The sequence below is a fragment of the Lagenorhynchus albirostris genome, chromosome 1 (genome assembly GCF_949774975.1).
Source record: "Lagenorhynchus albirostris chromosome 1, mLagAlb1.1, whole genome shotgun sequence".
NCBI lineage: Eukaryota > Metazoa > Chordata > Mammalia > Artiodactyla > Delphinidae > Lagenorhynchus > Lagenorhynchus albirostris.
Genome location: NC_083095.1, coordinates 37,223,713 through 37,249,871, shown reverse-complemented (window position 1 = coordinate 37,249,871; position 26,159 = coordinate 37,223,713). Strand labels below are relative to the sequence as shown.

The 26,159-nt window shown below is 39.3% G+C and overlaps 1 protein-coding gene, 1 long non-coding RNA gene and 1 other non-coding gene across 3 annotated transcripts in view; 2 read left to right on the top strand and 1 right to left on the bottom strand.

Annotated features, from left to right (window-relative positions):
* Window positions 1-1,246: 1,246 nt before the first annotated feature.
* On the bottom strand, window positions 1,247-14,905 carry LOC132515212 (uncharacterized). The gene is made up of 3 exons (XR_009539085.1): window positions 14,605-14,905; window positions 12,449-12,570; window positions 1,247-5,209 (listed from the first exon to the last, which is right to left on the bottom strand). It is a non-coding gene; the product is annotated as an uncharacterized LOC132515212 (long non-coding RNA).
* A 1,015-nt stretch (window positions 14,906-15,920) lies between these two features.
* MTHFD1 (methylenetetrahydrofolate dehydrogenase, cyclohydrolase and formyltetrahydrofolate synthetase 1) overlaps window positions 15,921-26,159 on the top strand; it is a 57,102-nt gene continuing 46,863 nt past the window's right edge. Inside the window, 2 exon segments of the mRNA XM_060141372.1 lie at window positions 15,921-15,964; window positions 18,122-18,176. Of these exon segments, the coding sequence (XP_059997355.1) occupies window positions 15,949-15,964; window positions 18,122-18,176 (71 nt within the window). The 5' untranslated portion in view covers window positions 15,921-15,948.
* LOC132506429 (U6 spliceosomal RNA) lies at window positions 24,057-24,163 on the top strand. The gene has a single exon (XR_009535833.1). It is a non-coding gene; the product is annotated as a U6 spliceosomal RNA (small nuclear RNA).

Here is a 26,159-nt window from a genome sequence, read left to right as displayed (position 1 = left end):
TTTGAATAGTTTGATGTTGGATTTGGACATAATGAACCAGAAATATATTCAGAACTCAGCTAAATTTAGGTAACCCCCAAACTCAGATACAGCTTGTTGATAAAAATTGTCAACAAAAGACTTATGTCTAGAATATATAAAGGACTCTAGACTCTCAGAAAACAATCTGATTAAAAAATGGGCAAAAGACTTGAACAGAAACTTTACCGGAAAGGATATGTGGATGGCAAATAAGCACATAAAAATAGGTTCAGGGACTTCCCTGGTGGTCCAGTGGGTTAGACTCTGTGCTCCCAATGCAGGGGGCCTGGTTTCGATCCCTGGTTGGGGAACTAGATCCCACATGCATGCCGCAATTAAGAAGCCCTCATGATGCAACTAAAAAAAAAGATCCCACATGTCACAGCTAAGACCCGGTCCAGCCTAAATAAATAGTTAAAAAAAATACGTTCAACATCACCAGCCATTAAGGATACGCAAATTAAAGCCAAAATTTGATACCACTACACATATATTAAAATATCTAAAATACAAAATAATGACAACACCAAACGCCGGTGAGGATGCAGAGAAACCAGATCACTCATATGTTGCTGGTAGGAGGATAAAATGGTCCAGCTACTCTGGAAAATAGTTTGGCAGTTGCTTTTAAAACTAAATATGCAAATACCATATGACCCAGCTATTGTATTTTGGGGCACTTATCCCAGAGAAATGAAAAATTATGTTCACACAAAAACCTGTACATGCATGTTCATAGCAATTTTATATGTGATAGCTAAAAAACCAACAAGTCAACAAATGAACGGTTAAACAAACTGTGGTATATACATACCACAATCTCAGCAATAAAAAGGACCAAACTATTGATACAAGAGCTTGAAGAAATCTCCAGGAAATTATGCTGAATGAAAAAGCCAATCTCAAATGGTAACATATGCATGATTCTTTTGTATAACATTTTAAAAACAGCTTTATTGGGGCTTCCTTGGTGGCGCAGTGGTTGAGAGTCCGCCTGCCAATGCAGGGGACACGGGTTCATGCCCCGGACCGGGAAGATCCCACATGCCACGGAGCGGCTGGGCCCATGAGCCAGGGCAGCTGAGCCTGCGCGTTCGGAGCCTATGCTCCGCAACGGGAGAGGCCACAACAGTGAGAGGCCCGCGTACCACACATACACAAAAAAGCAGCTTTATTAGGATATAATTCATGGATTCATCCATTTAAAGTATACAGTTGAGTGGTTTTTAGTATATTCATAGACTTGTGCAGCCATATTGAACAATTTTTTACTTTTTAAATTGAGATATAATCCACATACCATAAAATTCACCCTTTAAAGTGTACAATTCAGTTTTTAGTATATTTGTAGTTGTGCAGCCAACACCATGATCTAATTCCAGAACATTTTCATTATCCCCTAAAGAAACCCCATACTTGTTAGTAGTCACTCCCCATTCCCCCCTCCTCCTAGCTCCTGGCAACCACTAATCTGTTCTGTTTCTATGGATTTGCCTATTCTGTACATTTTATATAAATGGAATTGTACAATATGTTGCCTCTTGTGACTGGCTTCTTTTCATTTAGCATAATGTTTTCAAGGTTCAACCATGTTGGAGCATGAATCAGGACTTCATTCATTTTTATGGCTAAATAACATTCTACTATATGGATATACCACATATTGCATATCTACTCATCAGCTGATGGATATTTGGGTTGTGTCCACTTTTTGGCTTTATGAAAAATGCTACAGTGAACATTCATTTACAAGTTTTTATGTGAATATATTTCTAATTCTCTTGTCTATATATCCAGGAGTGGTATTGTTGGGTCATGTGATAACTCTATGTTTAGCTTTTTGAGTACATGACTTTTTTTTTTCAGTATATAACATTCTTGAAATGACAACATTTTAGAAATGGAGAAGACATTAGTGGTTGCCAGGATTTGGGGATGCGAAGGAAGTGGGTGTGGATAACAAATGGCAATGGGAAGGATCTTTGTGCTGTTAAAACTAACTGTTCAGTATTTTGACTGACTGTTTAGAACTTGATACACACAAACACACAAATGAGTACAAGTAAAACTGGGGGAACTTGAATAATATTAGTGGATTGTATTGTATCAATGTCAATATTTAGGCTGTTACATTATACCATAGTTTTGAAAAATTTGGGAGAAACTTTGCAAAATCTACAGTGGATCTCTCTGTATTATTTCTTAAAACTGCAAATGAATCTACAATTACCTCAATTAAAATTTCAATTAAAATTAATAATAACTGGTTCTCATATATTTTTCTTTAGCTGCAAAATTTATATTGCCTCCATTCTCCCCTCCAGAGCTGGCTGCATCTACCAGCTTTCTACTGTTTGCCTTTTTACTACACTAAGGGAAGAAAACATCTTATCTGCAAAAAACACTGTCATATTGCCCTCACAAATAAAAGTTTCCATGAAAATCAAATTAAAAATACTGGCAAAACACATTAAATTTATCTTCAATTTAAGACACTAGGCCTTATTGTACATATTATCAGTAATTTTTTTTACAAGTTGTTTAACTTTTTTTTTTTTTTAATTTTTTCTTGGCCGTGCCTCATGGCTTGTGGGATCTTAGTTCCCCAACTAGGGATCGAACCCGGGCCCCCTTCAGTGGAAGTGCCAAGTCCTAACCACTGGACCACCAGGGAATTCCCTGTTTAACTTTTACTACTACAGCAGCCCACCTAGCACTATGCAAGAGTTTTAGCTAAATATCATATTGCCTAAACTAGACAACAAAATCACCAACTGAATACTTTAATATTTATCCCTTCTATACCTGGCTTTTCCTAAATATAGCTCTCTTGCACCTGTTTCTCCATTATTGGACAGAAACACATGATAATTATTTTTGTATGTCCCACAAAGAGATAAAGTTAATTATAACAAAAGATTTAAATGTATGCAGTGAAGAGAAAAACTGTCTCATCAAGACAATTGTGTTCCTGTAGGATTAAATAACAGGTTATTGGAAAAGGGAAAGATGACTCATGCTGAAGGTACTCTACTGAAATCACTAGACTTTTTTTTTTTAAATAAGTTTGACACAGTTAAACTGTCACTAATTTTTATTAAATTCAGAAAATGCCAATATGAGCTATGGAATACTTTTTAATGTATATAGTATCTAAAATCAAGTCAAAATGAGACCTTGTAGAGCCTTTTAGATATCTGTTTTGACAAACAGATGAAAAATATGTATAGGTACCAAATGCTTTATGTACATGTAGAAAATTGCTTTTAAAAAGTACTTGGAAATTCTTGAAAATAGCTTACATATTTTCTTTAAACAAGGTTTAAAACCTGTCTTTTTTGACAATTTGGTTTAAAAGTTTTTTTATGAATTAGGCATAGACATAAACCCTAATTGAATCCAAATCCAAATGATCAAAATTCCCAAACTTCAGAAGTATTAGCAGTAAGTTATTCTGTGGAGAAGAACAATGCTACCCATAGTAAAACTGCTACAATTTTCAGGGATTTGCATCACATTTTTTTCCTGAAAGAAAAAACTAAGAAATGTCTCCAAAGTGTCATAAGATTTATTGTATCTATGTAAATTATGTTTAAATTTAATTTCTATTCACCTCTCTATGCTAAAAGAGGGAAAATGTTAGCATAAAAAATTGAAAGAAATTATCTATCTATCTATCTATCTATCTATCTATCTATCTATCTACATGAAACCTGGAGTCAGGCTATTGATAGATAAGATAGCAGAAAAGAACTTTAATGAGGTCCTGAGCAGAAAAGAGGTCTCAAGGAATAAAGCCACTCTTATGGGCTGAGTGTGTCCCCTCAAAATTCATATGTTGAAGTCCTAGCCCCTAGTACCCCAGAATGTGACTGTATTTGAGGATAGGGTGTTTAAAGAAGTAACTATGTTAAAATGAGATCTTTAGGGTGAGCCCTAATTCAACATGACTGATGTTCTTAATGAGAGGAAGAAATTTGGACACAGTGACCAAGCGAAGACACAGAGAACAGATGGCCATCTACAAGCCAAGGAGATAGGCCTCAGAAGAAACCAACTGTCTCATCATGAAAAAAAAAAAAAGGTAATTATGTGAGGTGGTGGATGTATTAACCAACCTTATTGTGGTAATATTTTGCAATACGTGTGTATATCAAATCACCACATTGTACATCTTAAATTTACACAATGTTATGTCAGTTATATGGCAATAAAGCTGGGGAAAACATTAAAAAGAAGAAACTAGCCCTGCTGACACCTTATGTTGGACTTCTAGCCTCCAGAACTGTGAAAAAATAAATTTCTGTTATTTAAGCCACCCAGTCCATGGCACTTTATTATGGCAGCCCAAGCAAACCAATACAGACACCATAGATAACTACTTATTCAAAGGGTGGTCAATGTCCCAATAAAAGCATTTAGAACATTTTACTTAAAGGTAACCATAGAGGCAATACAGACATAAGCAGCCACATCATGTTACCTTTAACAATGACAATGGCCTTTGGGATTCCAAACTTGGTTACCTATCTCTTGCAACAAATGTTTAAGGGTGCTTGAGTTCAACTAAAGAATTCCTATAGGCACTCTCTAGTTCATCACAGGGTGTCAAGGCATTTCCTACAAATGTGGTTTCTTTTTCATCTGTTGATATTACTCAGATGTTTCATTAAGTATTTAATAAGAGCAGTGGGTATTTGCCATTTGGTGCTATATTGGAAAGTGGGAACTCACCCTTTCCATTGAAAAATGCTTAATACATGTAACTATTATTATTATATACATTTTGAGCATGGCAGTTCCTAAGCAATGTTCTAATACTACAGCATTCAGCAGTAACTCAAAAGCGGCACTACATATTATACCATCTTCAAAGGGACTTCTCTGGCAAAAGACAGATTTGGGTCTACATTAGTGCTCCTCGGTGATAAGAGGCTTCAATATTGAGAAAACAGCAAAACTGAGTTCAGATAATACTTTGAGCTTTTTATCAGAATGTTTCTCTCCCTACAGAGGATATAATTTCCCATGGTGTTTTATTTTCAGGTAATCCGTATACCTCAGCTAAAAGATTCTTGTATTTCACCAACAAACCAACAAGGTCAGGATGGACTGGGTCAGCTGCCCTTTTGTTGCACGTGATTGGGTTCCTGGTGGGAACCACTTCAAGAGGTGGATCAAAACAAGCCTACAAAAAGAAATTTCAAATTAATTAATTAAACATGTAACTATAGATCAAAAACCGCAATGTTTTAGCCCACACAAACTCAAGTAAGTAACTCTAAATAAAATACAACTTTAAAATATTGATTTTGAGGTGCTATCCTAACAAATGAAATACGTCTCAAGAAAGCAGCAAGTAACATGTTAACCTAAAAGGCAACTTTACATTTTTCTAAAAATTCTTACCTGACTATTTACAACACCAGTGATAAGTAAATGCAGCACATCTAATAAACATAATTTCTGAGAGTGTAGGAATCAAGAAAACACATATAAAATGTCTGGGGAAATTTTAATTCACATCTAGTAAAACCTTTACAGAAACTTGAACTATTATAAGGTCACTGATGAAAGATTTACCAGTATTTGTTTTATTTTTGATTACAAATCAATTCCTATGCTTCTATAATTATACAAATTGATTTTTTAAAAAAATCTGATTTCAGTAAATCAACATCAATTTTGTGTTTCTTTCACACCTTACTGAGGGTAAAAATTAGGGAGATTTACCTGTATTGCAATATCTCCTCCTATTGTCAAAAGAGTGTATAATGTTCTAAATTTTAATTAGCATAACTGGTTAAGAACAACGTTTATATGATTCAAATGAAGCCAAGAAAAATGTGTTAATCTAAATCTCTAAAAAGTATAAATATATCACATGGTGCTTAATGTCTTAAAGGAACAAAATACATTTTTCTAAAGTTATCAGGTTTTAGAATTTTATGCTTACCAAGATACTAGGAACATAGGCCTGCATAAGAGAATACAAAATAACTATGTTTAAATGTTTAAAAAAATAGAGAACTTTTGAAAATGTGATTAAGTCACAAGAGACCACAAAGAATTAACATATTGGAAAACATGTTGGAAAAACAACCAAATAAGACCCTTAGAAATAAAAAGTGTAATCGTTTTAATTTGAAAACTGAATGGACACATTAAAAAGCAACTTAGACATAGCTGAGGAATGAGTGAACTCAAATATGAAGGAAATTATCAAGCATATAGGAAAAAAAATAAATGGTGAAAGAGAGTTTAAAGGCAGAGAGATTGAAATGAGAAGGCCTATCATACGTCTATTTGGAGTCCAAGAAGGCTACATTCTAGAGAAGGGGGAAGAGACACTATGTGAAGAAATAATGTTTTGATAATTTTACAGAATTGTTGAAAGATTCCAATCTAAGTGGTCTAGCAAATACCAAGAAAAGTGACTAAAAAAAATTTCTTTACCTCCACACTCATAATGAAACTGTAGAACATAAAGAAAGATCTAAAAAGCAGATAATAGAAAGGACAGATAATTACAAAGAAATAGCAGTTAGACTGGTGAGTGACTTCTCAATAGTAACAGAGGCTGAGAAACAGCAAAATGATATCTGTAATGTACTAAGAAAAATATATCATCTTTTATTGAGTCTAAGATGCACAAATTTTCACATCTCTGCAACTGGGCTGCAGCTTAAAGTTGATGCTAATTCATATATGGATAGGTTAGCTGAAAACATACTTTTGAATTTCAAAATAGTGGATAAAATAGTAGTATTTCTTCAAATCAAGGATATAAGGTAACTGCCAACCAGAATTTTATACTTAATTATGTTTTAAGATTAAGAGTAAAATAAAGATATTTTAAACAAACAAAAATTGAATTTACCACCAATAGGTCCTCACTTAAGAGAATTCTAAAGGATGCATTTCACATAGAAAGAAAATGAACTCACAAAGTCTGAGATACAAGAAAGACTAGTTAAAAAAAAAGAACAAACAGTAAATATTATGTGGGTATATTTACATAAGCATTAATTAATTTAAAAAGTGTGATTTATGGTATTGAAAATAAGGAATAGAACCAATGCAGGACAAAAAAAAGCATATACACTGAGAGGAGAAAAACAGTTTAAAGCACTATAAAATATTCATATTTCTCAAGAGTAACCATACAGATTTCAGTTAAGTTTGCTAAGTATATATGTTAAAACAACTAATATAACTAGTTAAACAATAGTCATACAGCATATAACTTATAAACTAGTAGAAAAGGAAAAAATAGAATGAGAAAAAAGAAATAAATGCAACACAACAAAACAAAAACAATCAGTTTTTGGTATGAAAGAAGGAGGGAAGAGGAAACAAAAATAATGGGACAAATAGATTACACATATGATGATAGAAATACACCCAAATAACCAGTAATATCAATAAATGCAAATGGACTAAACTTTCCAGTTAAAAGCAAAGATTAACAATGTTATTCAAAAAAGCAAAAAACTGAAAACAACCCACATGTTAAATAAGAGTTTAATGGATAAGTAACTTATGGTATATTTGTACAATAGAATAATTATTGAATAATTGTACATAGATCAACACAAATCTCATGAAGTAAAAGAAGTGACAAAAACACAAAAGCAGTATAATTCCGTTAAACAAACTTTTAAAACAGATAAAATTAATATTTATTAGGGATACATATATGAGTGATAAGACTAGGAAGAGAAGCAAGGGAATGATAGACACAAAACTCAAATATCCACTATTTTTAAGTTTAGGTGGGAGTAAAGGGATTCAGTTAGTAAGGGGCACACAGGAAGGTTCTAAGGTACTGGCAGTGTTTTATGAAACTAGATGATAGGTTCATAGGTATTTGTTTTATTACCTAATCTGTGTGTATACATTTTACAGTTCTTTTCTATTTTTTATTCTATTTTTTCTATATTCTTTTATTCTATTTTTTTATTCTATGTTTTAAAAAAATCCATTCACAAAACAAAACTACATATTTTTTAAGATGCATATATATCCAAAGACATATGTCAAACATATTAGACTGAGATGAGATAGAAACGGAGATGGAGAAAAAATAAAGTGAGAGGGGTCTTGCACAGAAAGATGATACTGTACCATGAACTAAGCATGATTAACTTGACTGTGTATCTGAGATCTAAAACAAAAGGGCAAATTGATTAAAATGTGCTAAATGTCTTATTTTTAGTACACCACAATATCACTAAGATTTCAAACACCAATAATAAAAAGAAAAAAATAATACTATGTTCAATTAGGTTTTTAATTTATAAAAGTAAGAAATATTCAACCAGCAATTAATTTTGTAGTCAAGTTCTTTCAAATACAGCTTGAAAACTTTTCTTATTTCATAGTTTAGAAGATATGAACAAGGAGACATGCTGTACAAGAATACTCACTGTAGCTTGTTTATATAAGAAAAAAACTAAAATGTATAAAAACTGATATATTACTATAATTTGTAATGGAATTCTATGCAGCAGTTAACATGCCCAGACTAAATTTATGTGAATCAAAAAGAACTACTCTCAAAAACATGATTGAGTGCAAATAGCAAGGTAGAAAGTTATGTCTAGTAAAATATCATTTATGTAATTTTTTAAATCCCCAAAACAACATAAGAAGCATTCACATATATCTAAAAACATGGACATAAAGGCTATACACTTAGTTCAGAAGTTATCTCTGAAAAGGAAATAAGGGCTACTCTGGTGGCGCAGTGGTTGACAGTCTGCCTGCCGATGCAGGGGACATGGGTGCGTGCCCCGGTCTGGGAAGATCCCACATGCCGCAGAGCGGCCAGGCCCGTGAGCCACGGCCGCTGAGCCTGTGCGTCCGGAGCCTGTGCTCCGCAACGCGAGAGGCCACAACAGTGAGAGGACCGCGTACCGCAAAAAAAAAAAAAAAAAAAAAAAAGGTACAGGATGGTCCAGTAGTACTTTCACATAGACTTGTAATAGCAGCTGCCCTAACACCCTCATCTCTCACCACCCCAGTGGATTTAGATTTATTGATACTGAAGACACTTATTAAAGAACAATTATCTTTAATGAAACTTTAGTCTCGTCCCCATTTTAATTATTTGATACTTAAAATCATTACTATATCAATTCCTTTTCTAAGAACCAGAGAAGAGACTTAAAAGAACAACTAAAATTTTGGTGAATTGAAAAGGGAGAATGAACTGCTCCTCAGTCCTGGCACAAGAATCATACTGGAGACAAAGGTTTTCTTAAGAATCCTATCCTCTGCTTTTATTTTTATTTCCTTACCATTTTATGAATCTTATGCTCTATTAAAAACAACTTATTAGTTTCACTCATATTGCCTCTAAGAAAAAAGCTACTATGTGGGCCAAAATATATCCCCAGAAGCATGAACTGATCCTGCAGTATCTCAAGTACCACCTCCTTCCTTGGTTCACACAAGGTGAGGGTAATCTCTCTCTCCTCCTGACTCTTATAGTATATGATCTATACTTTTCCTTTGATTGTTATCTCATTCAATATTGTATCATGGGGACTTCCCTGGTGGCACAGTGGTTGAGAGTCCGCCTGCCAATGCAGGGGACACAGATGCAAGCCCTGGTCCAGGAGGATCCTGCATGCTGCGGAGCAACTAAGCCCGTGCACCACAACTACTGAGCCCGCGCGCCACAGCCGCTGGAGCCCGTGTGCCTAGAGCCCGTGCTCCGCAACAGGAGAGGCCACCGCAATGAGAAGCCTGCACACTGCAGCGAAGAGTAGCCCCCACTCACTGCAACTAGAGAAAGCCCGTGCCCAGCAACGAAGTACCAACACAGCCAAAACTAAATAAATTTATTAAAAATATATATATTGTATTATGTAAAAAATCTTATGTCTCCTACTAAATTAAAGGTACATTAAGAGCAGAATCTATTTCTGGTTTATCTCTATCATTCCATACGAGCAACAAAAACTACAGATTGAACAACTAAAGAACCCAACAGTTCTTTCAAAAAAACCACCCTTATATACAAAGTTAACTTATATAGGTGATAGTACTGTTCTCCCAAACTTACCTTATAGAAATACAATAAAAATATAATAGGAGTCTGAAGTAAAAAATAAAATACAGCAATATGACACAATTATTCTGTGAATTTAGGTTTGTAAATAACTTTATTTTTTACACAGTCATAAGATTCATCAATACTCACATTAGAAAGATACAGTATGCTACGCTTCATTTAGTGGAAAGTAAAAACCATAAATTTTTACCATATCAGGCACAAGAGAAAATTTCAAATCCAAGGTCAATTCTAGAAGAAACCTGAATTGTCCAGTATGAGTGGCTGCCCTGCACTATTTACCAAAAGAACGTTTGCACATCAAAGGAGCTGTTGCTAGGTGAACGCATCACAGAGGTCCAGGGAAGGGCAGAGACCTCCTAAAGTGATAAAGTAAGGCCTGTGGGTCTTTATTTCCCTAATTAATGAAGTGAAAACATAAATTGGCTTCATCAAGCATGAGCGAACTTAACAACTCTTAGGAAGGTGATCCCACTGAAAGTAAACATTCCAGCAAAGGTAAAACTTATATTTTGGAGCTTTCTTTTGTGAAATTCTTGGAATAGGTCAAATTTTTGTACTTCAATACCTACAGCTTATCAAGAAAGAAGTATTTTGAAAGGAGGAGAAAAATGATGATTCCATCTACAATTCCTAAAGCATAAGATGATTTGTCTGAAAAACTGGTATTCTAATTCTTAGAAATTATGTCCCTATTATGTATTCTTGATACCAGAATCACTGGAATTACACTTCAAATATCATCTAATCTAGTGGTTCTCAACCCTGCCCACCCATTAGAATCTCAAAGATAACTTCAAAAAATACTGATACTGGGCTTCCCTGGTGGTGCAGTGGTTGAGAATCCGCCTGCCAATGCAGGGGACACGGGTTCGATCCCTGGTCCAGGAAGATCCCACATGCAGCGGAGCAACTAAGCTCATGCACCACAACTACTGAGCCTGCGCTCTAGAGTCCGTGAGCCACAACTACTAAGCCCACGTTTCACAACTACTGAAGCCCACATGCCTAGAGCATGTGCTCCACAACGAGAGAAGCCACCGCAATGAGAAGCACGCTCACTGCAACGAAGAGTAGCCCCCGCTTGCCACAACTAGAGAAAGCCTGCGTGCAGCAACGAAGACCCAACGCAGCCAAAAAAAAAAAAAAAGAAAAAAAAGAAAATACTGATACTCTGACACTACCCCAAGTTCTGACTTAATTGGTCTGCAGTGGAGAGCCTAAGCACAAATATTTTTAAAAATCTACACAGGTAATTCTAGTGTGACTTTGGGGTTAAGAACGACTGTCTCCCTATCTTTATTTACATATGATAAAAATGAGGCAGGGATAAAATTAGTATTAATAGGAATGAGAGTAATAGTTTAATAACTAAACCAGGAAAATAAGAAATATCCATTTTTTTTCCCTCTAAAACTAGACTTTAAAAATTACATCCCCAAGCAGCAGAAACATAACTATGAGCAAGACAGGAAATTTCTTATAAAGCTGAAATTCTGGTGGAAAAAGAAAAAGATAGTAAACAAGTATATAAATAGATAAAATCATTTTAGATAGTGTTCAGTGCTGTGAGTAAAATAAGCTAATGTATAGTAACAAGGAGGTAAGTGAGGGGGCAGTTTTTGATAATGTAATCAAAGAAGGCCTGGTTTGAATATATTAACATAAATCATATTATACATTTTACTGGATAACCTGCCTTGATCATTTAACAATTTGTGAAAGTTACCTTACAGTGCATCTATAGTATATATCCATTGTTCATTTTTTTTTTTTGGTGGTACGCGGGCCTCTCACTGTTGTGGCCTCTCCCGTTGCAGAGCACAGGCTCCGGACGTGCAGGCTCATTGGCCATGGCTCACGGGCCCAGCTGCTCCGTGGCATGTGGGATCTTCTCAGACCGGGGCACGAACCTGTGTCCCCTGCATCGGCGGACTCTCAACCACCGCGCCACCAGGGAAGCCCATATCCATTGTTCCTTTAACAACTTCATCCATCCTGATGGAGATTTTATTGTTTTTTACTATGTAAATTGATGCTGTGAGGAACACTTTTATACATATATGTTTGTATATACATGTAATTATTACTATAGGATGAATTCGTAAAAGTGGAATTACAAGATCAAAGAAAGCACACATTAAAATTTTGATAGATATTATCAAATAACCCTCAAAATTTTTGTAAAAATGGAACTTCTGCAGAAAGGATACACAGTTTTTCAAGCAATTACCATTAACAGGATTTGAATAAAAATATTTTATCTTTCTATTCTCTGTGAAATGATCGGTTCTCAGTCTTTATCTTATTTGACCAATGTGCAATATACTTGGCAGAATTAGTTACCTCTTACTCCTGTGAAACTCTTCTTCACTTGTCGTCTAAGGCTGCATGCTCTTGGAGTTTTTTCTCATAACACCCTGGACTCTTCAATCTTCCTTCCTGGTTCCTCCTCATCTCTTTGAATTCTAAACATTAAAGTGTCATAGGCATCAGTCCTAGGTCCTCTCTCTACCTACACTCATTCTCTTCCTGGGCGCTCATCCAATCTCATGGATTTAACTATCGTATCTCTCATTTATATGAATATCACTAAGACATCTGGATGTCTAAGAGGCATCTAAAAACATCTAAAAACTTATTTCATCTCTGTAATGGCAACTCCATCTACCAGTTGCTCAAACCAATCCCTTGCTTTTTTTTTTCTTACACCCTACCTTCCTCTCTTTATTGAGGTTTCTGCTCAAGTCAGATTCCCCAGAGAAGCCTCTCTTAGCACATTTCTAAAACAGCACTCTCCTGCCTCCCACCACCATTCCCTATCCTCTTAGCTTGCCTATTTTTAAAAAATGCTAGGTCTCAATATCTAAAATTAGAGTACATATTTCTTTAATTGATCATTAGCTGATGTGGGGGGGGCAACTTTATTGGTTCACCATGGTATGTCTAGCACCTAGAGCAGTGTCTTGTGTTGTTGACACAGTAGCTACTCAATAACTATCTGCTCAATGAATGAATGAATGAATTGTACAGGTCACATAGAGATATTATAGTTGAAAACCAGGCCGTTAAGTTGCAAAGGCAACATATTTGAAACATCCAGTTTTGGTTCTAATTTTAGGCACAGCTATGTATCTTTGACTAAGTTATCCTTCAAAGTCTATTTCTCCATCTGTAAATCGGGGTTTATGTCATCTTCCTCAGCAAACAAGAAGCTGTAGTCAATATCTATTTAATATTACAATCACAAAAGTTTCACTACCTGTAATTTTCCAGGAACATCTGCTTCAATTTTCGTCTTAATTTCAGTTGTCCAGGTATAACATAATGTTACGGTATGTATTCAGAAGTCCTTAACATTTTAAAGTTATTATACAGTTGGCCCTCAGTATTTTTGGGTTCCACATCCTCAGATTCACCCAATCCTGGGTCAAAAATTATTTTTTTTAAAAAAGTTCCAGGGGCTTCCCTGGTGGCGCAGTGGTTGAGAGTCCGCCTGCCGATGCAGGGGACACGGGTTCGTGCCCTGGTCCGGGAAGATCCCACATGCCGCGGAGCAGCTGTGCTCGTGAGCCATGGCCGCTGAGCCTGCGCGTCCAGAGCCTGTTGCTCCGCAACGGGAGAAGCCACAACAGTGAGAGGCCCGCGTACCGCAAAAAGATAAAAAAATAAATAAATAAAAGTTAAAAAAAGTTCCAGAAAGTTCCAAAAAGCAAAACTTGAATTTGCAGCATACCAGCACCTATTTATATAGCATTTACCCTGCATCAGTCATCTGGAGATTACTTATCTAGAGTCATCTCAGGAGTATGCATGGGAGTATGTGCTTAGGTTATATGTAAAAACTACGCCATTGTTTATAACGGACTTCAGCATTTGAGGATTTTAGTATCTGTGTGTCGGTCCTGGAACCAATCAGAAACTTGCAGGCCCAGTCCTAGCAAACACCCTGGCTGCCTTCCAAGAGGGAGGAGTGTCTGCCCCTGTCAGTCACTAGGCATCCAGTTTATGTAAGGCCCGCGTCCTTTCTCCAACCCCAGATCTGCGTGGGGGAATCTGGCAAAATCTAGACTCGCAAAGCTGACGACCCTCCCCGTACTGGCCAACTTGGGGTTATCCACACCCTGAGGGAGCCACGCGGCGCTCCAGCTCCACTGGCCTGAAACAGCGGGCTGGGTTTCAACCATGGCGGAGTATCAGCTTCACCTGAGGAGATTTTTAAAGCAGTCAGAGGCGTCACCCAGACTGTCCGATTCAGTTTCGGGGTGGGGGCCCCGACACCAGCCTGACGGAGCCTGGGAGCGAGAACGCCGGACGCCGCCCCACACTCCGCAGGCCTACCCCCTGCCGGCCAGCCCGGGGCCCACCTAAGCTCCCCACGCGGGAACCGGAGCACAACACTCCAGTAGAAGCCCCGCCCCCTCAGCCCACGCAGGCCTCCGGCGCCCGCCAAACTGGTCTCCCGCGAGACCGCCCCTTGGCTCCGCCCACTACCCCGCCACCTAAAGGCTGGAATCGGGGGTGATTCCCTCTTCAGCTGCTTCCCTGCCCACACGATGGCGCATTCTCGCAAGGGTCCTTCCACCAGCCAATTATTTCCTCCATCCAGTCTTCCACAGAGTTCCCTCATCTTCCCGTGGCATTTCAGACCCTCTACTCCTCAGCTTTTCGCTAAGGGGACTACGTCCGTCTGGACCGCGCACGCGCGCATCCATGACCGGGGGCGCACGCGCAGAAGCAGGGTCGGCCTGGGCAGTCGCTAAGCGCGTGTGTTGGGCAATCCCGCGCCGCAGTGGAGCGAGTCGAGCCTCGATTTTGTCGGTGTGCATTGTGGGCAGCGGACTTATATAGAGGTCATGGCGCCGGCGGAAATCCTGAACGGGAAGGTCATCTCTGCGTAAGGACCTGTCATTGTTGTTAGGGCGTGTTGGGCTGCCGGCAAGGGCCGTGAGCAGGGTGTGCAGGTCCGTAAGGACCCCTTTTTTTTTTTTTTTTTGCGGGAGGGAGACTTGTAGCCTAAGAGTCTGGCCAGCCGGGTGGAGAGGGGGGACATTGTCCTGAGCCCTTCACACCTGAAGGCCGGTTCCCTACAACCAAAGAAAGGGGCCTGGTGGCTGTGCCTGCTGGCTCCTATGCTTCTGGGACAAGTCCTCTTACTCACCCCGACGACTGTGCTCCCAGAAGTGCAGCTGCCAGACGAGAGAGTAGTTTGGGTTGTCTGCAGCATCCCAGTCAGAACTCAGAAATCCAGTTAATTCCCTTGCCCTGTAATTCGGAGGTGAGGAGACTGAGATTAGTGAGGTAACAAGGTTACAAGGCTGATTAGTGGCAGAGAGTCTCCTTCCAGACCATAGCTTTACCCACTGCACCAGAGTCATCATTTGCTAAGTGGAACCCACTAAACGTTTTCTTTTTCCATCAATTTCATGCCCCTCTAACAGCTATCTCCTGTGTCCTGGTCCTAGATTTACTTTCTAGTTTGGCTCTTGAGTCCTGACAGTATTTTCTATTCCTTTTGACCTCTGCCATTTCTACCCTATGGGAAGTCTGAATGCTTCGCTAGTGTATGTGATTGCCAGACTTAATTCCCTGGGAGTAACACCTGGCTGTTTTTTGTCTGGGAGGTGACTGGTGGGGAAAGATGAAAGTAGAAGGGGAAAGGATATACTTTGTGTGATCCACCTGGAGGTTGCTCTTGGGACCTTGGACCTCACCAGTTATTTGGTAACAACTGTAGCTGGCAACAATAATTGCCCCATGAAGCCCTAATTGTGTGAGCAGAGGTTTTGAGTGAATTATAGAGTCATTGGCAGTGAAACCCACCTTGAGTTTCCTGGAAGATAGAGATGGTGGACAAAGAAGGTGAGATGTAAATTAGATGGTCGTGAATCTTTCACATTGGTGAGGAGGAACCCCAAACGTTTACATTAGAAATCACAATACGTACATCTGAGTGCTTTTCTGCATGTGGTTTGCTAAACTGCATTGTTTGTGCTTGACCTTCGTTTTTTGTTTGCTTATATTTCAAACCCAGTCACTTAATCAGTGGCTTTTCTTGGTAAAATCTTCTTTTTAGAAAGACTGGTTGTGAAGAGACAGTTTAGGTTTGCTTCTTGGCAGGCTACTGAGAATAGGTGCTTACTGGATATGTTTTGGTTGAGTGGGGAGCAAGTTAAATATACTTGTAAGCTCCATAAGGGCAAATACATGCATTGTCTTATTTGTGTCTATATCCAAAACACCTAGAAACCTTCTTTCACTCCTTACTAGTTTTGTGGCATTAAGCAAATTAGCTATCCTCTGTGCCAAAATTTTCTCAAATGTAAAATAAAGATAATATCTAGGCCATTGAATTGTTAGGAGAATTAAATGAGTTCCTAACTGAAGAGCATTTAGAATTGTTCCTGGTACATAATAAGTGTTCAGTACAAGTTAGCTGTTAACGATTAGTAATTAGTTAATGTATACAGAGATGATTGATTCATTATCTCTTTGACAGTGATAGTTGCTTAGATTCATTCCGGTTTTTTTTTTTTAATATTTATTTATTTATTTGGCTGTGCCAGGATCTTCATTGCCACCTGCGGGGTCTTCGTTGCGGCATGCAGGATCTTTAGTTGCAGCATGTGGGATCTAGTTGCCTGACCAGGGGTCGAACCCAGGTCCCCTGCATTGGGAACGTGGAGTCTTAGCCACTGGACCACCAGGGAAGTCTGGCCTTGAGATCTATCTCAATGGTTCTCAACATTAGCTACAGATTAAAATCACCTTGGGAGCTTTTTGTTTTTGATATTTCTTTTTATTTACATATGAATACATACAGAAAAGTGCAACTATCGTCAGTGTAGAGCTCAATGAGTTTTTCATTACTGAACTTGAGTAGCACCCAGTAAGAAATGACATTGTTGGCATTCCAGAAGCCCCTCTCTCACTCCCATCCCATCACCATCCCCAACAAAGGTAATCACTATCCTGACTTCCAACACTGCAGATTAGTATTGCCTGGTTTTGAACTTTATATAAATGACATCATACAGTATAAAGTCTTCTGTGTCTGGCTTCTTTCAGTCAATGTTGTGTTTCTTAAATTATTTCATGTTGCAGGTAGTTGTAGTTCATTTACTCTCATGGCTGTTTTGTATTCTATGTGAATATGCCACTATTTGCTTATCCATGGACATTTTGGTTTCTAGTTTTGGGTAATTATGAATAGTGCTATGAGCATTCTTTCATATGTCTTTTCATGGAACATATATACCTTTCTGTTGGTTACATCCCTAAGAGTAGAATTGTGGAGTAATAGGACATATATATGAGCAGTTTTATATAAGTAGAAATTGCCAATCTTTTCCAAGGTAGTTTTACTAAATTATATTCATAGGAAGCTTCAATGCTTGGTACCACACAGACTGATTTAATTGGAATTTCTAGCAGTAAGCCACTGGACTCAATATTTTAAAAATCTTTTAAAAGCTCATTGTTTGATTCTAATGCATCTTGAAGGTTGAGAACCACTTATCTAAAGCCTTAACTCTTTTTTTTTTAATATTATTTTTTTATTTACTTGGTTGCGCTGGGTCTTAGTTGCAGCACACGGGCTCCTCAGCTGTGGCATGCGAACTTAGTTGCAGCATGCATGTGGCATCTACTTCCCTGACCAGCGATTGAACCCAGGCCTCCTGCATTGGGGCCACAGAGTCTCAACCACTGTGCCACCAGGGAAGTCCCTAAAGCCTTAATGCTTAAGTCCAAGTTTCATCAATGAGGAGGAATAGAGCAGTGATTTGGTGGCAGATACTGAAAGCATTCTCTGGAAATGACTGTTCCAGGTGCTGTTCCTCTCCCTTGTTGGCTCAGAAGTAACATAGCTAACCTTTTACAGTGCCCTGTGGTTGAGCAATCAATTGAACTAATTGATACTAGTTCCTACTAACACAATTCATAAACAAGCACCAAGACTAAGGATTTTGTGCTTACCGAAGATTTTTCTTTAATGTGCTTATAAAATGGCTCTTTCAGATGCTGCCACAGCTTGGCACCTTGACCTTCATGGAGAGCTTGACTCCAGGAGCAGGTAGAGCTCACAATTCATCAGAGAAGAGGAGCTCTGGAATGGGGGACAGCCTGCTTGGTTGATGAAGTAGTGCAGTCCCTCAGCTCCCCATGCTGAGGCTGCAGCAGGCAGCTGACCCTTGGCCATGGCCCTGGGGGAATCCTGAACAAGAAGGTGGTTCTTAGAGCTTGAGCAGGTTGGGCTGCAGGTAGAAGGTCTGGGCAGGGTGTCCCTACCTTCCTCTTTTACTAGGCCAGGGACACTCTTGAGAGGAAAGGTAAGTGAACTTCTTGCATTACAGCCAGGGATCCTGGAGTCAAAGGGAAGGGTCCCTCATTCCCCAGATTTGCAGGTCAGCTTCGTTGTTTGCCACCACGGTTGGGCCTCTCTGGGGACAAATTTGCAAGCCTTCAAGCTCCCTGGGCAGTTTCTTGTCTGATGTAGTATATGAACTGTAAAATTTCTTCCTTGAGGGAGGAAGGATGGGGCAAGTCAAGAATTCCACAGTCAGAATTTCTCTAAAATCTAGTTCACTGCCCATCCTATCCTGCAAGCTGAGGAAATAGTTGAGGCAAGAAAAGTGTTGTGATTTGGCCAAAGGTTACTTGGCTGGTTAATGGCAGAGGCTCAATTAGAACCAAGGTCTTAACCCAGTACATGGTGCTTCTTACTTTGTCAGGCACTTACTACTTTTGCTAAAAGGAATTTCGTAAACTAATTTTTTTTTCTTTATAGCAGTCTTCCTCTTGCTCTGCTTCCCATTCTGCTGAGAAGGCCATCCCTGACTTTTCTCTACTTTTATTTATTCTCCCTTTATATCTTTCTGGTAGCCAGGACTGGACAAAATTCATCATTCCAGATTCCTTCTCTGCCTATGGGAAACCTGGATCTAGTTGCCAATTGTGTCCCTTTGGAAGGAACACTTCCATTTCTTCCTTAGGGGAGTTCCAAGGTTATAGCCTGGATTTGAAAATTGGGGGAGATCTGAGGGTTAGGGACAAATATCTGTTTTTGGATATTTATTCACTTAATAAATATCTGTGTGCCTCCTATATGCCAGGCACTCTTCAAAGCCACGAGACTATAACAGTCAACAAAACAGCCCACATCCCTACCCTCGTGGAGTCTCTTGTCCTGATACGTAGAGACAGATGGTAAAATTGGTAAAACAGAATGTAAGGTAGTGAGAAATGCCAAAGAGAAAACCAGAGCAGGGAAGAGGGACAGATTTCTGAGGCATGGGGGTTATAATTTTGAATATGGGAATTAAGCTTATACTCATTGTGAAAGGAACTTCTGGGCGAAGATTTGAAGGAGGCGGGGCCGTGAGCCTGCCAATGTAAGAGGGTTCCTGACCAAAAACACAGCCTGTGCCATGGACCTTTGACCTCACCAGTTATTAAATGACTGCTTTGGGGTCAGCAGTGATGGCCTCCGAGAAGCTGAAGGTGAGTAGAAGGGCTGAGGGAAAGAGCACTGATGGTGGTGAGAGCCTACCCTGGCTTAAGGGAGAACCTCCTAAAGAGATTATACAAAGGCAGGGGTGGAAAATAGTGTCAGAAGAACTGCCCTGATTTGGCTTTTAGACCAGAAACCACAATTCTTATATACGTGTGCTTTTCAGAGTGGGGCCTACTAAGTGTTGTATGGTTTGTTTGACCTTTCCTTCTGTTTGTTTGCTATAGTTGAGCCTGCTCCCTCCATGGGTGGCATTTTTCTTGATTAAGTCTTTTAGAAAGACTGAAGAGACAGATGGTTTGCCACTTGTCAGGCCACTGAGAGAAGGTGCTCTGAGTTGTGGGTTGAGCAGAGCGGGTTGGTGTGTTTGTAACACAGCTCCCTGTGGGTGGTATCCCCAGAGCTAGTCACAGTGCTGCTCCCTCCTCCAGAATCAGGGGGTGACTTAGTTTACCTACTTGTGCCTTAGCTTCCTCATCTATATGTTGGCCACCTGATTCACAAGGTTGTTAAAATTGAATGAGTCATGACTTGTAAAGCATTTAGAGCAGTCTCTGGCACATAGTTAAGTTGTAATAAATTGGTACTTAGAGAGTACCTGCTGAATAAGCAAGTGATGTTTGTGTTTATCCAAGCTTTATCTGCGGCAGCTGGCTTATTATCTTGAGCCTTAAAATTAGAATGTATCCTATTGTTCAAAGATAAAAATGGAACCATGACTATATGTTTAGCTACAGGGTTAGAAGAACTATTTTCTGTAAAAAGAGTTTGCTCACCACAGTGAAGTTGATAAGCTTTTCATTTTGTCCTGTAGATAAAGTACCTGAAGGCCTTTTTGTGCTTAAAACGATTTGCCTGTAATGAGCTCCAAAGTGTGGGCCTTTCTGAAGGTCCATGGAACCTTGACTGTCAAAGCTGGCTTCACTCTGGGAGCCTGTGCAGGAGAGCAAGTGAGAGTTCCTGAGAGTGGGACCTTCTGCTGGCCACCCAGCCAGGCTATTGGATGTGTTGCTATTGTGAATAGTGCTGCTATGAACATAAGGGTGCATGTATCTTTTTGAATTATAGTTTTGTCCAGATATATGCCCAGGAGTGGGCTTGCTGGATTATTTGGCAACTCTATTTTTAGTTTTTTGAGGAACCTCCATGCTGTTTTCCATAGTGACTGCACCACTTTACATTCCCACCAACAGTGCAAGAGGGTTCCCTTTTCTCCACACCCTCTCCAGCACTTATTGTTTGTAGATTTTTTGATGATGACTATTCTGACTAGTGTGAAGTGGTACCTCATTGTAGTTTTGATTTGCATTTCTCTAATTAGTCATGTTGAGCTTCTTTTCATGTGCCTGTTGGTCATCTGTATGTCTTCTTTGGAGAAATGTCTATTTAGGTCTTCTGACCGTTTTTTTTTGATTGGGTTGCTTGTTTTTTATTGAGTTATGTGAGTTGTTTATATATTTTGGAAATTAAGCCCTTGTTGGTTGCATCATTTGCAAATATGTTCTTCAACAAGGACGTAATTTAATCTTTTAATTTGACTTAACTAACTAGGAATTTGAAATATATGCCTTTCTTGGAACACTAGGTGGCCTCAATTGTTTTTACAAGGAACTACATGTTAAGTTTTTCAGAAAATTTGAAGAATTTTTTAGCAGTGTAACAGTTGTAATGAAACATAAAACAGCAAATGAACAAAATGAAAATAAAGCAGATGAAATCAGACATTTGTGTTGTACTGCATTGTAAAATCTCATAACAACAGTCTCCTTGTGGGGGTGGGGGAGGGTGAGAAATGTCTGTCCTTGTTTAGAATAGCCCTGCATGTTGAAGATGAATGTTCTTGATTTTTCTCTGATTAGTTACTTAAAGGCCTATTCTGTGGACCTTTTTTTTTTAAATTTATTTATTTATTGGCTGCACTGGGTCTTCGTTGCTGTGCGTGGGCTTTCTCTAGTTGCATTGAGCGGGGGCTACTCTTCGTTGCCGTGCGCTGGCCTCTCATTGCAGTGGCTTCTCTTGTTGGGGAGCACAGGCTCTAGGCGTGCGCGCCTCAGCAGTTGTGGCACGCGGGCTCTAAAGCACAGGCTCAGTAGTTGTGGCACACGGGCTTAGTTGCTCCGTGGCATGTGGGATCTTCCCGGACCAGGGCTCGAACCCGTGTCCCCTGCATTGGCAGGCGGATTCTTAACCACTGCGCCACCAGGGAAGTCCCCTCTGTGGACCTTTTGAAGATCACTTGCAAATTCCTCTAAGCCTGTGCTACATTTCAGTGTTTGTTGACTGGGCAGCTTTTTTCCCGTCATGTAGATTTCTTAGCCATGTAGCTAAATACCCATTACCGCCTTCTTTTCCTACCTGTAGCTTCTGTTGAGATGTCCTTGTTACGTTATATTTTAGCAATACTTTTTTTTCTCAGTCATAAAATGTCCAAAATTTGAAAATAGGCCATTATGTAAAACAGAATGAGTTGGAATTCATAGTGGACTTTTTGAGGAATAATTGTACAAGACTTGAGGCAAGAGATCTGGGTGACTGTTAGAGATATTAGGCTCTGACTAGGACTCTTCAAGGGTGATGCGATTCTGTAGGGATGTACACCTTTGACTTTTGTTGACTAGGCTCTTTGACAACTATATGTGGGAGAAGTCAACTTGGAGAAAACTGATAGTCACGCAAATAACTCTTATCCATAGAGATTCAAACAAATTTTGACAGGTTGAACTATAAATGATTTCCACTGTGATTTTTGCACCTTAGAAAAGGTAACCGCAAACATTGCATTTTATTGGCCAGTAGCAGGGTTTCTCATCCTTGGGCACTATTAACATTTGGGCTGGACAATTCTTTGTTGTTCTTTGTCCTGTGCATTGTAAGATATGTAATTGTATCCCTAGCCTCTACCCACTAGATACCAGTAGCAACTCAGTTAAAACTGCATCTGTGTCTGTTCATGTTTAATTAGCTATGACTATTTTACTAGTATCTGTCCATCAGGACCAGAGAGACTTCAATGGTTTACTGCTACTTGGTCCTGCTACCTTCATTGGCACTCTAGTACTGATTTCTCCTACATCAAGATTGAGATATGTCTTCCCTTAGATTTTAGAGAATGTTGATGGAAGATGGTGTGACTGGCATGTGTAGTTCTATTCAGGGATCAGGGGTGTTTCTCCACATGCCCACTTCTGCCTCACTTTGCCCCCAGAATCTTTACCAGGATGGTATAACTCATGGGGCGGAGGATAGAAATGGGAGGCATCTGCAATTCAAGGAAGTTTCTGTTTATTTAGGAGGTTTCAGTGATTCAAAAGTTGTTCCATTATAGCATTTATACTTTCTGGAAATGAGCTATAAAAATTAAAGGGGTTCCCACCATTTAATTCATCACAGCTCTATGACCCTAAAATAAAGATAGACGAGGGAGGGAGTATTAATTTTTCTCTCCATGTTCTTCTTCTGTAGTTTCTTCAACTTCAGACACACCTGACACTTGGCTTTTGTTATTCCACTTTTTGTTTTAAGGTGCTTCAGTTAGTGGCCAACCAAGAAAACCGGGCAGGAAAAAAATTTTAAGGGACTTAACAGAGACGTAATTACAATTGTCTTGATTTTTTTTCTTTTTTCCTCACCAGGGCAGAAAATTTTCCACTGGTTGCTTTAGTGTTCTGGGCTGTCTAGTTCTTGCTGATTGTGGCTTAAATGAGACTTAAAAATGTCTCATTGCTATTCTGGTCATGTCTCAGAGGCCCAAGTGTTAGCTTTTAAACAAATCTTTGTAGTTGGAAGAATATCCCTGCTAATGCAACTTTTAAAACAGTCCTGCTTCTTAGAAAAAGTTTAAGGGAGTCAGTATAACTGATCTCAAGCTATAATCTTTTTTAGGGAAAAAAAAATGCGTACTTAGACCCATTTAAATTATAGCATAGAAAATACAGAACATTTTGTTCTTTGCTCTTAACCTACTGGGCTGAAACAACATTTTCCACCTATACCACCTTGTAGTACTGGGTTCCTATAGCTTGCTACCTGCTGGGTGTAAGTAGTAGTTTTATTTGTCCCTAGATTCCTTCCTTGGGTCTCAAATGCTTACTTATTCTACAATCCTTATAAGATTTGGTAAACAAATTCACTGTATCAGTATGAAATCTGCTCTGTTCTTAAAGTATTTGTAGTTGTCCGTCTTCCCAGCTCCATTTCACACACCCCAAAACCTGAGAGTCATCTGTAGCCCTGGCATTTCCTCTGTGTTTCATGTTTAGTATATCTAGAATACATCTGCTTCTTGCCAGCTTACCACTGATACCTTAAGCCAAGCCACCATCACCTCTGGCCTGGATTTTGCAATTGCAGTGACTTCTTGCTGCTGTCCCTGATTCTCACCATTTCCTCTCGGGTCTGTTCCCAATTCAGCAGCCAGAATAATCCTTTAAAAATGTAAGTCCAGGGCTCACTTTGGCAGCACATATACTAAAGTTGGAACGATACAGAGAAGATTAGCATGGCCCCTGTGCAAGGATGACATGCAAATTCATGAAGTGTTCCACATTCTTGGTGCTGATGAACCTAGTTGCAGGGCAGGAATAAAGAGGTAGACGTAGAGAATGGACTTGAGGACATGGGGTGGGAGGGTGAAGCTGGGGTGAAGTGAGAGTAGCATCGACATACATACAGTACCAAATGTGAAATACATGGGTGGTGGGAAGCAGCAGCATAGCACGGGGAGATCGGCTCGGTGCTTTGCGATGACCTAGAGGGGTGGGATAGGGAGGATGGGAGGGAGGCTCAAGAGGGAGGGGATGTGGGGACATGTGTATGCATATGGCTGATTCGCTTTGTTGCGCAACAGAAACTAACACAGTATTGTGAAGCAATTATACTCCAATAAAGATCTATTTAAAAAAAACTGTAAGTCCAATCATGTCAGCCCTGTTGAAAACCCTCTAATGGCTTCCCATCACATTCCAAATAAATGACTGTATGCCTCATTTGATTACTGCTTCCCCTTGGGCCTCAATTACCCACTCAGGGCCTTTGCACTTGCTGTTCTTTCTGTAAATTGGCCCTGGGAAAGCCACCCGACCTGACTGCTTAGATCCTGTGTCTACATCTGTGAGTAGGGATTAAGAAAGCTTTTTCTCCCTCACGTACTTCAGAGGGTTATTTAGAGTCTCAGACGTGTTCACTTCTTCTCACTGTTCTGTCTCCTTACTGTCTCACATTGTGCCAGGAATGTTGGGTTCTTTACCCCCACCCCCACCCCAAACCGTGGGTTTTGTTTGGGTCCAGAGGGTTAAGGAGAAGCAGTGGAAACCTTTGCTTAGCACTTTGTGATCATACAGTGGTTGGGGGAAGGAAGGGGAGAGGAGAGAGTGGAGTCTGGAAACTTGGCCCCTGGGAGAGACAGACCTTCTGCAGCTTCTCGGGCAGTACTTTTGATCATCATGCAGGAGAAACAGCTGTGGCTGGAACCGCTGGGGAGTTTCAGTGGCAGCCTAGGGAAAACTTGGCAGCTATAGTATCTCCTGTTATCTTGTGTCAGGGCAGAATTGTGGCCTCTGTTCAGGTCAGATCCCAGTAAAAGGAAATCCAACAGTCCATTAATACTTCTTTTGAACGATACGATTTATAGAATACTGATTTGAAAAAACAAGTCTATTAGCTTAGAAGATTTTGTAGTCTTCGGTATGACTTCTTGTATCGTTCAACATTCTTACCGTTTACTAGGCTAATACACATAATCTATTTTTGTGACTCCTGTGCCTTTTTATGCCAGATATTTGTCAAGTGTGGAGAACTGGGGAAGGGAGTAACCAAATTAGGATGAGGGAAGAGATGCTTGCTAATGTCCGGGTATATTTGTTTGTCAAGTGTGGTTAGGATGAAAAAAGATAAATGACAAAACTGGTTCTTCAGGAGAGACAGATCCTGTTCAAGTTAATAACTGTATCGTAACTGGACAAGGTTGGACTACTTTGAATGTTTACTTATAGATGTAATATAATTAATTGATGTCTTATTGTATTGTTGAGAGTTGTGTGTTAGTAAGTTGATGTATCTTTGTTTCACAAGAGGTTATACTTTCAACCTTGAGTAAGGAAAATTCTTTTGTGAATTAGGATATAATTTGTAAATTCATATTGAATTCAGAGTGGGATTCATTGATTTATCATTCAGCCTTATGTGGATACCCTGTGATCATCTTACTAGGTAGGGTAGGTTGAGCAGAAGGTGTGAGCTTGAGTTCTTTCCCGCAAACGTTTTTCCTACAGCACCTGAAGAGTGGAAAGGCTGAAAAAGATGAGGATTAGCAGCCTTCCAGAAGTGCTGGTCCAAGTTTTTATTTGTTCACTGTATGATTTTGAATGGCATCAACTAGTATTTTTTTTAATTATTTTTAATATTATATTGGAGTTAATTGATTTACAATGTTTCAGTTTCAGGTGTACAGCAGAGTGATTCAGTTATACGTGTATCTATTCTTCAGATTCTTTTCCCATTTAGGTTATTACAGAATATTGAGTAGAGTTCCCTGTATTATACAGTAGG